At 32.0% G+C, this 12,917-nt stretch overlaps 1 protein-coding gene across 3 annotated transcripts; it reads right to left on the bottom strand.

The window, feature by feature from the left end:
- Window positions 1-5,656: 5,656 nt before the first annotated feature.
- Window positions 5,657-10,640, bottom strand: LOC106762173 (cryptochrome-1). Of its 3 annotated transcripts, none has more exons than XM_022780679.1 (5): window positions 9,866-10,640; window positions 9,409-9,627; window positions 7,438-8,144; window positions 6,247-7,049; window positions 5,657-6,133 (listed from the first exon to the last, which is right to left on the bottom strand). In XM_022780679.1, exons 1-5 carry the CDS (start codon window positions 10,179-10,181, stop codon window positions 6,130-6,132), a joined length of 2,049 nt encoding a protein of 682 aa, XP_022636400.1. In that variant the 5' UTR covers window positions 10,182-10,640; the 3' UTR covers window positions 5,657-6,129. The 3 variants fall into 3 exon arrangements, with proteins under 3 accessions (XP_022636400.1, XP_014501413.1, XP_022636401.1); XM_014645927.2 differs by having other exon boundaries at window positions 5,657-6,116; window positions 9,866-10,636; XM_022780680.1 differs by lacking the exon at window positions 5,657-6,133 and having other exon boundaries at window positions 6,243-7,049; window positions 9,866-10,639.
- Between the last annotated feature and the right edge of the window lie 2,277 nt (window positions 10,641-12,917).

The raw sequence follows: 12,917 nt of genomic DNA, 5'->3' as shown, positions 1-12,917 counted from the left end.
TTTGTATTTATCAAATTATATAAGTTGACATTTTAATTTTTATTACTATCTTTATAATAATGTTTCGTAAAATAGGTAAACACTTTGATTGTATTTATAAAATAGTGATTTAAGCCAGTAACTTTGATTGTGTTGTATTAAATATATAAAATGAATTGGAAGAACAAAACATCCTTAATGAAATGATCAAAATTACAAATTTTTTAATCATTAAAAAGTGAACAGTTGAACTGACTCATATTTTTAGTTTAATCAATGGTAAATCAATTCATATGAATGGGATTGACTCATATAAAATGAATTGGAAGAAGAAAACATTCTTAATGGAATGATCAAAATTACAAATTTTTTAACTCACTAAAAAGTGAACAGTTGAACTGACTCTTTTTTAGTTTAATCAATAGTAAAAAATTACTCCACAATAATGTTTATGATTAATATTATTGATTATGATAAATATCCATTAGTAATTATTAATGATCAAAATTCATTGATAATTAATTATGGATAATTACTTATAGATTTTGGTTATCGATAAAATTCATCAACAAATATCTTGATTTAGTCTTTTTTTCACTTTCTTCATCTCCTCTTTCAATATTTGTAGCTGCACTTAATTGTCTATTTCTTGTATTTAGAAATTCTTATACTAATAGAAATTAGAACACCTACATTAAAATTATGTAATGTAACATTTAAATATTTACGTGCTTATCTTTTAACACAAATTATTTTTTGTACTTAATCTTTTCATCAACACTCCAACTTTATATTAAGGTTTAAATACTCTTTTGGTTTCTATTTTTGTCGACTTTGTTTAATGTGAGACTCACAAATTTCGTAATTTATATTCAATTTGATCATTTTTCGTATCATCATATAAATTGTTAACAACATACTATACACGTGGACAATTTTTAATGACTTGTTTCATTTTTTCTGACATGACCGCCATGTCATCTCATTTTCTTCCTAGAAATCCTAAACAACCACCATGACCTCCTCCACGCCGTTAGCCACCATGACACCACTAGTGGTCGTTCCACCACTGTCACTTGTTGACGCCGACAATCACCCATTCACGACGGTAAGCACCACAGATCTCCATTTCATTCATGCTTTTAGCCATCATATTTGTTCACAACGTTGCACTAGCAGAATCCATCAAACCACCATTCTTTGATGAAAATCCCAAATCGGTAGCCACCACGAACTACAATAGCTATCAACCACAGATGCAGATCTGCGCTGCAACGTTTTCTTCATGTTAGCAATCATGCCACCACTTTTTGACCATGAGCATCTAAATCGAAAGGCAAATTTAATGCACAACGCACACCACCGATCAATAATGAGGTCACGAATCTACAAGTCCACCGCGAACAACAAAGACCATCCACCGTGAGAATGGGGAACAAACCAATAAACCCTAATGGCAATATCGCACAATGAAAGCCCTAAATTGTGCAACTCAAATCAAAGTAGAGACAAGCTGGAACACCACCATCACAAAAACTCTAATTTTGGGAGTAATTTTAGATCTATGCTAGGTGTGGTTTGTGATTAAGGGTTTCGAGAATATGGATTCCTATTTCGCATCGAAGACGCAAGGTGGTTCGTGATTCCTCCTAGCTAGTGCTGCATTCACGATGGTAGTGAGTCTGATGCATCATGGTGGTAAAGGAACGAAGCTGTTTTGGTGGTGGCTCCAATGGTGGTTACATTTACAATGGTGGGGAACGACCATGTAAATAATAATCCAACAACTAATCCAAACACTACCCACATGTACAATATATCGTTAACAATTTAGATGACATTATGAATAAAAATTAAATTGAACATAAATCACAAAAGTTAAGATAACACTAAAAAAATGAATCTCACATCAAACAAAGTCGACAAAAGTAGAATTTAAAAGAGTATTTAAGCCTTACATTAATTTTATTGTTTATATGTTGTATTTCATTTCTAGTCATGTTGTCTCTCATGTCTTCTAAAATTTATTATATTTTTAGGTTTATGTTTGAGATATACATATTGTATTTATGTTGCCACTTATTATAAGAATTAAAAGATGAATGTTATTTTAAATTAACTATTGTTTATAGGTTGCTATGTTTTTAATATACAAAATGCCTTCGGCACTATAATAGTCTTATCTATGTCTCGTATTAAAATATGATTTCATGGTAAATAAATTATTTACATTTGACCATCTTATATCTTTCATAGTATATATGAGTTCACTTTTATCCAGCCATATATTATATATGCAATTAAAAAAGTAGAGCCATGGAAGTGTATAAGGCTGCTAAGTGGTGCATTTTACTTTCATAGGACCACATCAACTAAACTATATGTATGACAAATAGACAAAAACCAAACATAACCTTATTCAAAAGATGACTCCTACCTTTTTACCTTTCAAAAGCATTGGAACAGGTCAACCACGCCGTCTTTTTATTCTTTTCCACCATTTTTGCATTGCAGGCCCCAACTTTGCTTTAATTTTATGGGGAGGTTTCTCTTTCACATTTAAACTTCAAAGCCGCACTTTTATTCAAATAATTAGCGTTTCATTTGCTAACTTTGAATGATATATATGATTCTTCCACATGGTCAAATTGGTAGTTTAATGCCACAACCAAGCTCCCATATTCACTATAAATTGCCTTTCAATGAATTAATTAATGAGCTGTAGCAGTTAGTGCTGAAGTTTGCATCCAAAGCATCTTTGTGTACGAATCTTCTCTACCATATTCAAAACAGCTACTTGTGATGAAGAACCTGAACATATGCATGTGTACTTTAATATGTATGAACTTGGCTTTCAGATTTCAACTTGAGTTAATTTTGAAACTGCATAAAATCCGCAGCTTCTTTTTCTTCTTCTAACGTGCACTAAGATGAGAGTAGGCGAGGGACTTCATCTATAGCCTCTAGGCTTTAAGGGATTGAGGTTGACTTCCAATGTTTTAGACACTACCCAACACCTAAAGTAGAATCCAATGCTTTCATAGTAGGGATTTAACTAGAAAAATAAAAATACAGAATAGGAAATAATTCCCTCCATGATTCTTAAAAGAGACAAAGCACACTCCCAAAAAGGCCAATCCAATGACAAATTCATCATTCATGAGTAGTGATATATATAGGCTTTATGCCCTAGCTTCATTCTCCCATGATTCTCATTCTCTTAAGGCACCAAATATCACTAATTGTCCACTAAACACTTTTTCTGCTTCTATAAGAACATTAAATAGAACGAGATGTCACGTTGTAATTATGCTTAGAGTAAGTTTAGAGAGTACTTTTACATATTTTAATAAGGTGGTGATACGTTTTGGAAAAACTTCTTTTAACAATACTTTTTTAACAACTTTTTGACAACGCATACGTGGCAGCTTGTGATTGGTCCGTTTTAAATACTTTTTAAACATAAATTTAAATAGACCAATAAAATGATAACACGTGTTCCGTTGTCAAAAAAGTTGTCAAAAAGTGTTGTCAAAATATCATTGTCCATGGAAAATGATATTTTAACACAATTTTTTGACACTATTTTGACACTGCACACGTGCCAAAATGTAGTTGGACGATTTCAAATTAAAAAAACAAACTTTGATTTTTCTCTTTCAAATATACCCCTGTCTCAATTTTTTTTAATTTGAAATCGTCCAATCACATTTTGACACGTGTGCAGTGTCAAAATGGTGTCAAAAAATGGTGTTAAAATATCATTTTCCTATTATTATATAAATGAGAAACAAACTTAATTTATATAAGAAATTTATACATTTTTAACTCAAAACTTTAATATAATAAATTTATGAATTTTCTTTTATATAAAACATGTCTTTTTCATTGTTATCTAATATATAACTTATACTTGCACTTTTTAACATTTGAAATTTATAATTTTGACACGTCCTTTCAGGGTTCATAAGTTTCTGAAAACTAATTTAAAAAGTTTATTACAAGAGAAAATGTCAACACGTATCACTTATTAAGTTGGTGACTTTGTTGGTTTGGCTTTTTTAGTTTCTTGGAAAGCCTTGCCGAATGGAATCTAACTTGTTTTTAGAAAGAGCTATCATGCACCTCTCCGTATCTTATCTCACTTCTTATAAAATTGTAACTAAAAAATATACCATTAGGTTTCCATCACATGTGTTTTAAATAATTGGAATCCAATAAGATTGAAATCAAAATTGCTTAGAAAAAATGCGATTGTACGCTAAAATTGTTCGAAAGCAGTTAAAATAGAGAAATGAGAAAAACAAGGAAAAGAAAAATATCTTCTTCTTAGGCATATAAAACAAACTGACATGATAGGTTGATGTTCAATTGGAAAAAAGTGAATGGAAAATGTTTATTTGTTCTTTATATTATACTCTAAATTGATTGTTCCTTATTGTTTTTTTATTTCTTCGTTCGGTTTTTAAGGTTGTTCTGACTTCAAAATTATTTGAATGATACTTATAGAAAATACTCTGATGCTAAAGTTAGTAAGTAATTCTTTATTTACAGTATTTATTATAAGTTTTTACGACTTAATCATAATTTAATTATATCATAATCAGTATTAATTAGTTGATTTGTGATTATAATTAATTAAGTGTCAATCTTATCTTTATTCTACAATCGATTAATTAGAGTTATCGATCAAAGATGATTTGTTCAAAGAGTTGATTAATCCAAAAGTAATAAATCTATATCAATCCAAGAGATTACGGTGAATTCGCTCTTCAATTAGACTTATCCCAAAAAGACATTTATCATTAAACAAAAATGCACATTTTCTTTTTCATTTTTATTTTTAGTCTAATAACAACAAAAATATTTTTGCTCAATTAAATTCTGTTAGCAATAATTCAATCAAATCAGTTTATGTATTATATAAGATAAATGATTATTTTTACATAATTAAATTTATAATAATTTTTATTTGGATCTTATAATCAACATTTTAAATTGTAATATAATATCGCTTTTGCTTTAATAAAACTTCTAAAAAGGAAAATAACTAATTAAGAAAGAAAGAGAGAAGTGTAACATGTCGGGCAGGAATTTGTCTTGGTTGGGTATTGCGATGAAGTGTAAAATAAATCCGCAAAAGAAAAAAAAAATATTAAAAAATGTCAAAAAAAAAAAACAATAAATATTCTAAAATTAAAACAAAAAGTAAAGGTTCTATATGCTATAAGTTGTACTTTAAAAAGCAATCTAAAGTAGAGATTTTCCCTTATACTTTTTTTTCGTGTGAGGAGGGAAGTATAAGGGTATCTTCACCAATTGATAAAAATATAAAGCAAAGATCTCCTGACTTTAGCTGTAATGAACATTTTTGTTATGTTTAAAGTCATCATTGCTGGTTAAATAAAGTGCCTCCACGGTCATACCGTGATGATTATCATCAGACCACTTGCCACACAGCAAATGGAAATAGCCAAGCTCATGTCAAGGAACAATTAAGAGTACAAATAACTTTAATCAGCAAATCACATTGCTCAGCAGTTGCAATACTGTGATAACTCTGTAGTCATCTCAGTTGTTGACTTTTGTCAATTAATCATTACATTTACACTTTGTGTGCAATTCAGAAGAACCAAATTTGTAAACTCTCAGGTACTCAAATAGATAAAGCTGGAGATTGCACAATGATTTACCTTTTGTAACCCATAAAAAGATTATTACGTCCATGATTACATGAATTATAAAAACAAAAAATAAAGTTTGTTAGCAGTGTAGATTAATATGCCGAAGACACAGATGTAACTAAAACTCGGATCATAATTAATATATCTGCCTTAAGTGAAAGCACAAATCTGAGTTTATTATTAGACCAAAGATCCTATGGTGGCTCTTTCTCCCTCACCACACAAACTATACCACACAGCAAGTTGCAAATATTGTACAAGAAAGCAAAAGAAACCGCAGATGAACTGCTGTATGAATTGAAATCTCGTACACATTGGAGGTCAGCCGCTGGTAAAAGGTGTAGAAAATTAACACTTTTATGTTTATGCGGCTTCAACATCCCACTTTATCTCAACTTAATGGTTATACTGTATTTTTCTTCTTCTAGTCTAGTTGCTTTAGATATGAATTACCTGTCATCAAAATTTAACTGTGATAAGATAACAAGGAGTCAACAAAAGAATGAAAAGGGATCATAATCATTAAACTGAAAATATTGAACATAAAGTGTTCAGTGCTTTCATTGGTCTTTTGAAATCTTACCCGGTCTGAGGTAGCTGCCTACAATTCAGTAATTGGTGAGACTGAGGATGCCTTTGCAAGTAGGAGGAACCACTTGTAATACCATTTTCATCTCCTACAAATTGTTCTGAGTAACTGGAAGCTGGGGGAGACCATACTGGAACTACACCTCCATCCCGTTCTCTCCTGGTACCACTTGAAGATTCTATGCTAGAATCTTCAGCTACGTTTCTCGGCTCCATTGTAGTATTGTTTTGTACTTGTGTATTCCTGTGAGCAGTCTGCAAGATCCGTTCGTTCAATGTAACTCCTGCATTCTGTTGTGCGTCTACATTTATTGGCACTTCAGCTCTGCTGCTCTCTTCCTCTGAGTTTCGAAGATCAGAAGTAGTTTCTTCCTCTTCTACTCTCAGAAGGGTGGAAGTGATGCTTGGAACCATCTGATCCAGGTAACGCCTACCAACAGGAACGTGATTGTTCATAACAGGTTCATGAGTCTCCTCCATTTGCGTGTCTTGAGGAAACGCAGCAGGAATTGATTCAGAGGAGTCTCCAAGTCCTTCCTCAGTTCCGTTTTCCATTGCAGCTCTAGAAGCAGCCTCTAGTTGCCACATTTCTGATAGTGCCTCTTGTAGTCTAGTTTTTGCTGCATCTATTCCCACAATAGGAAGAGGGTAGTTGGTTCCTAGTTCAATTCCAGCAGCTTGGAGCACTGATTCTGGTGCATTCCAAGGATGATGAATCCACTCAGTAGGTAACCTTGCAAGTTCTGGAAGCCAGCGTCGCACATATTCTCCATTTGGGTCGAATTTATAGCCCTCAAACTACAAAATCCAATGACTGAAATGAATGCATCTATTTATCAATTTTCAGCATTCAATTGCTGACAACAGGACATAACTAAAAACCAATGTTAACAATAACAACCACAAACTCAATTCAATCATGTTGATTGTATACTTGTTGCAGTAAAGGAACACATCAATTTAAGCACCATTTTTTTTGTAAGAGTTACGAACTTGTGATGTGTCATATAAGAGAACAGATTCATAAGAAAAAAGAGTGAATGAATATTTCAATAGAGAGAAGTTGAGCGGAAGTAAAAGGAGAGAGGGTACCGATGTTACATGCAGAAGCAAACAAATTATCATAAATCCAAAAGGTCAAGGAAGAAAGATGAATTATGTAGATTTGACAGAAAAGTAACAACACCTGTGGATGATCTATTCGGTCAAATTGACGACCATCAGGGAGTGTGCCAGATATGTACTGCCAACCAAGAGCATCACTCTCAAGATCGGCATCCAAAAGTGTGTCCCAGAAATATTTCATTCCCCATCTCCAAGGAAGCTGCAGAACCTTCACAAAGAAACTGGAAACTACAACACGTATCCGATCATGCAGCCAACCAGTGGCCCACAACTCCCTCATCCCTGCATCCACCAAAGGATACCCAGTTCTTCCTTGTCTCCATACCTTAAAATAACCCTCATTTACAACCCAAGGAAAGAACTTAAGGTGGCCTAGAAGAGGCCTTTCATGACTGTAGGGGTGGTTGAAACTAATGTACCTCGAATATTCTCTGAGACCAATAGATTTAAGGAACAAGTTCACACTCTCTTCACTGGCCTTGTTTCCTTCGTTGGCCCACAGAAGTTGTTTGATGCGGACAAGATGGAAGACCTTCTTCACACTCAGCTCACCAAAATGCAAATGGGGTGAGAGAAGTGAGGTAGTGGCACTGTCAGCCTTCCTGCAATTTATTGAGTACTCTATCAGTGGACCATTTATGAATGCTGTCAATGCCTTGTTAGCATTGCTCCACCCCGGTGACCATGCTCTAGCAAGAAGTGCATTGCTTGCCTTCTCTGATTCATCTTCAAACACCAATGTGTCACTGGGGCATCTCGACACATCACCTGAAAGATTATATGCTTTATTCTTTTAGTAAATATTCATGAATACTCACACATGTATGAAAAATGTCATCATTTAGATTTTTATTTACAAGGACGAATTCTGAGATGAGATGCCCTCATTGTTTAGTAGAACTGAATACTGTTGATCACATTATCTATGAATAAGATGAAAGGTCCTATATACATCTACATATAGTGGCGTTACTCTCCAGACTTTGCACAACATGATTATGGAGCATAACAGTAGAAGATAAAGCCGGTGGGTTCTGTGTACAAATAGCCAGGGGCTGGATTTAATATCTGCTTTTGATTATCTAATATTTACTGCTGTCTTTGCACGCTTCTCCATTGGTTTAGATATCACACCCTTTTCTAATGTTTTATAAAATCATTTTATTGCTGATAACAAAAACTATATTATAAATTACCATACATTAATAACTAATGTATAAACAAAAGTGCTGGAACATCGTGTTGGAAACACTACTTTGATTATACATAAAACGAATTCTCAGTGTATAAATAAATACAAATCTTACATGGTAAGATAAATAATTACAAATCTTACATTATAAATTGATATCGTAAGATTGAGTATAGTATTAAAACCATTTAAAATTTACTATAATAAAATCTATTATTTATTGGATATCTCACATTATGGAAAAAAAAAAATTCAAATAAGGTGAGTTGAAAGAAAAAGTCTTTCCCACCTGGGTATATATACATATAATACAAAATTATCTCGGTAACTAAATAATTAAAATTGTGATAACAATAAATAAGAAGCAAAATTAAAATTATAAGTTTTACTGCAAATATAAGTTTTTTTTTTTTTTTTAACTTTTCATAAGAGAATGTGAAATGAGCGGTCTTGATTCTTTTGAACTTGATAAAACCCAACATGAACGTAGTTAAAAATTTTCTACTCTGAATTTTTAGAAGACTGGAATGTATTATTACTAATTTGAGTATGAAAAAGTGATGGTGGTAGACTACTAATTTGAGTATGAAAATGGTAGTAGCACTCAGTACTAAAGATCCTAGAGTGAATACTCTGACAAGTTTAGATAAAACCTTTTTGTCTATCTTGGAGTGGTCTAGAATTCAGTCAAACACATTATCCAAATTGGTGTATATAGAATAAGCATGAAGAAGTTACATATTAATGGTGTCATCTCCAGAGAGGAAAAGTAATGTTGAGTAATGAACGTGGAGCAGCAATTGAACAATAAAAAAAAGGAAGTGAATGAACAGAGTAGACCTGGAATAATCCTTTTAGGAGGAAGAAGAGGTGAGTCTGGGTCATAAGGCATGCTAAGACATCTGTCCCAAAAAGCGGCAAAAGTTGTGAACGGTCGACCATGGACATCATTCACATCCCACGGTTCATACAGTAAATCCGCGTTGAAGGAACGTACTGTTATGCCCTGAGCATTCAGAACCTCTTTTGCTCGGTGATCCCTTACAAGCGACAGGGGATCTGCAACACATCAAAACACAAACATTTCACAAATACCATCTGCTACGGATGACTAATCACAGACATCATCACTCGAAAAAACGGTGATGTCCTGTTCCGTACATTGCTATAGGATAAAGAATTAATCCTAATTGATGTAATCTAGGTTCCTACAATCCAAAATGAGTAACAAAATTTCCAGAATCTGGACATTCATTCTAGTTGCAGAAAAAAATGATCGAGGGAAAAGGAAACTGACCATATAAATGATTAAAAAAGAGTTGAGTGGCTCCAGTGGATTTAACAACCTCGAGGAGAGAAGAAACAGTATCAGTGGATCGCTTAGTGACAAGAGGAGTGCCAAGATTCCTGAGAGAAGAATCAAGATGAACCAAGCTTTGTTTGAGCCACCACCTGGAGACTCTGCCGGGGTAGTATTGGCCTTCTTCTTCGGGTGCCCAGATGAAAACTGCAACCACGGCTCCAGCTCTTACTCCTGCCGCCAGTGCAGGGTTGTCTTCCACCCTCAGATCTCTTCTGAACCAAACTATGCTGCATCCACCACCACCTCTCATCTCTACACCTCTTCAACAACTTTTAACCATCTCATCTAATAATCACTTGTCTTTACTTTCTGTCTCCTCGCTGCTGAAGAAAACCAAACAGCATTTGTTAATCCAGTCTTATCCTTTTTTTTTTCTCCTTCTCTCTTTCCTTCTTGTCTGGATTTTCTGTCAAACCTGTTTAATTGAAGATTTTAAGCCATAAATAGGTAAAAGAAACGTGTGATTATTGAGTTGATGACTTTTAAATTTTTGGCACTTGCATTTACTGTGATAATCTGTTTATGGTGGAATTATGAATATTTTGCAACAAATTCGTATTTTGTTGCTTTCAGTAGCTAGTTGTACGAAAAAGCCGAAAGGGTTTGACAGAATGGACAGAGTGAGAGGGATATGTTGGAAGGAAGAGGAAGTGAATAGGATTAATTAACTGTGTTGGGAAAAGACAATGAATTGATAGAGAAATTGCAGCCACAAGTTTTTGTTTTTGTTCTGTAGATTTTTCTTTTTCTTTTTTTCTTTTCTCTTGGTCTTATCCTATGCACTCTGCGATAAATAAAACAAATGCATCTTCCACGTCTCTCCTCTCTTGTACTTTTCATTTTCATGCCTTCGTTTCTGCATTTCACAGCACACCATACTCAGAATCTGTCAAACTCACTGCGATTTTCAGTTGGGATTATTACCATTTGCCACACGTTACTTAAATTAATGACCCGCTATATTTAATTTCAAAGCTAATGGGGAACATTGCAATTTATTGCAAATATCATCACATTAAAAAACTTTTTACTCAATTATTATTTGTATTTATATTTGGTACAGAGTCTAAACCTAATCAAAAGACCTACTTATGACATTCAATATATTTACTTAATGTTTTTATTCATATTATCAAATATGAATCCATTCTTTTTATAAATATTCAAGGAGGAGGATTCTGAATTATACCAAGTATCCATTTTCTTTTAATGTGAAGGTTTGATTTGGTTTAATTTTTCCTTAAATCAAAACTATTTTTTAGTGTTTCTATTTGTTGAGAACTCAAATGAGTCTAAATTTTATATTGTATAAAAATGAAAAAGTGTAACATTATTTAAAGATGAAAGACTCATTAATTCATTGTCCATTTTGAATAGAGAGTAGTGTCAATCCCTTATATAGTTAAACTCAGATCTCATTGATTTTTATACCTCACCAGTGAACCTCCTTCTCGATAGATCCAATACTATTTAGATTAGTTTTTACAATTTTTGTTATCATAAAATTGTTAAATATTTTTAAAAACAACTTGCTTAACGCTTTAAAGCTTAAGGTGAATTTTTGAAAATATTTGTCAATGATAAATAATTAATATATTTATTAGTTATAATCTGTTGGAAGTTTTCCACATCGATTAGAAATAAGGTCAATTTATAATATATAAGTGGATACAAATCTTACCTTATCGATTTTGTAGAGTTGAGTTAGACTTAAAGTCCATTACTAACACAATCAAATTTTTCTTTTCTAACAGTTGAAAAATTAAATGATGCTGAAAATTAGAAATTCTTTAATACGTTAATTCAATTTATTAAACTTTTAGTATTAAGCTTTGGGATTAATGAAAGGGAAACAGATAACATTTCACATTTAATAAGCTATGTATTTGAGCTTTTAGTAATATTCATAGAGGGAGTATGCATAAATGTTATGTAAAAGTTATTTAAATTTGGAAGTTTCTCACCTTAAAGTGAAATACCAACTCTTTCTCTTAATTGCTAAACATCCATACACGCTTTGCATCACTTTTTATTTAAAAGTAAAAAGGATGGATTACTAAACATCTCTTAATTACTACACTTTATCAAAATTTAAAAACTTATTTTTCGAACTATGTCCATATATGTAAAAAACCCTATAAAAATATAAGATAATTATGTAAGGAGTATTCACTCGTATTTTTTTTTCATCACTATCTCAAATCTCAATTTTTATTCATTTGAGTGTTAATAAATATTTTATAATGAATTTCTTCTCGATCTCTATTAACAATTCGACCATTAATAATTGAACTTATCAAATCAGATCCTTAAAGTACTATTATTTCCTACTTGAAAAAATTACATTTTTTTTATAGAAAAATCTTTATAAATCTAATAGTCTCATTGTTTAAGAATTGAATCATGTCAAATATTGAGTCAAGTTATATGACATCCAAAGTTAAACTGAATCAATCCAAATAGAAGATTGAGTTAAGTCGGTCAAGAACAAAGATCGATTTGAATATATTTTAACTAAAAGTCAAATTGAGTTTACTTTGACTAAAAGTTGAGTTCAACCAAAAATCAAATCGAATCAATCTTGACAATAAAATCTTAAAGTTTAAATTAAGATTTTAATAAGGAATAAAAGGATAAATTGATTTAGTAGTTCAAATGGTTAAAACATAAATTTATAGTTGGAATTCTTGGGTTTAACTTCAAACTAATGTAAGTATTGAATTAATTAGATTTTTCTATTGAAATTATTTAAGTGGATTGAAGAGTTCATAAGAAAGCTAATCTTATCTTTGCATTATTTTTTTTATAGCTTGTGCTTATTGCTTAGTCTTTGTTATGGAGAAGTTTTGAAAACCAAATTTTATTTTAACGGTGAAGCCATTAAGTACATTCTTGAACAAATTGCATTGTTTTCTAAAGAAGCCAACATGTTATTTTTAAAAATTGTAGTACTGCATTGAATATATATATATATATATATATATAT

This window comes from Vigna radiata, chromosome 5 (genome assembly GCF_000741045.1).
Source record: "Vigna radiata var. radiata cultivar VC1973A chromosome 5, Vradiata_ver6, whole genome shotgun sequence".
NCBI classification, from domain to species: Eukaryota; Viridiplantae; Streptophyta; class Magnoliopsida; order Fabales; family Fabaceae; genus Vigna; species Vigna radiata.
The sequence above is the reverse complement of the archived record's forward strand: the minus strand, read 5'-3'. Positions and strand labels throughout refer to the sequence as shown.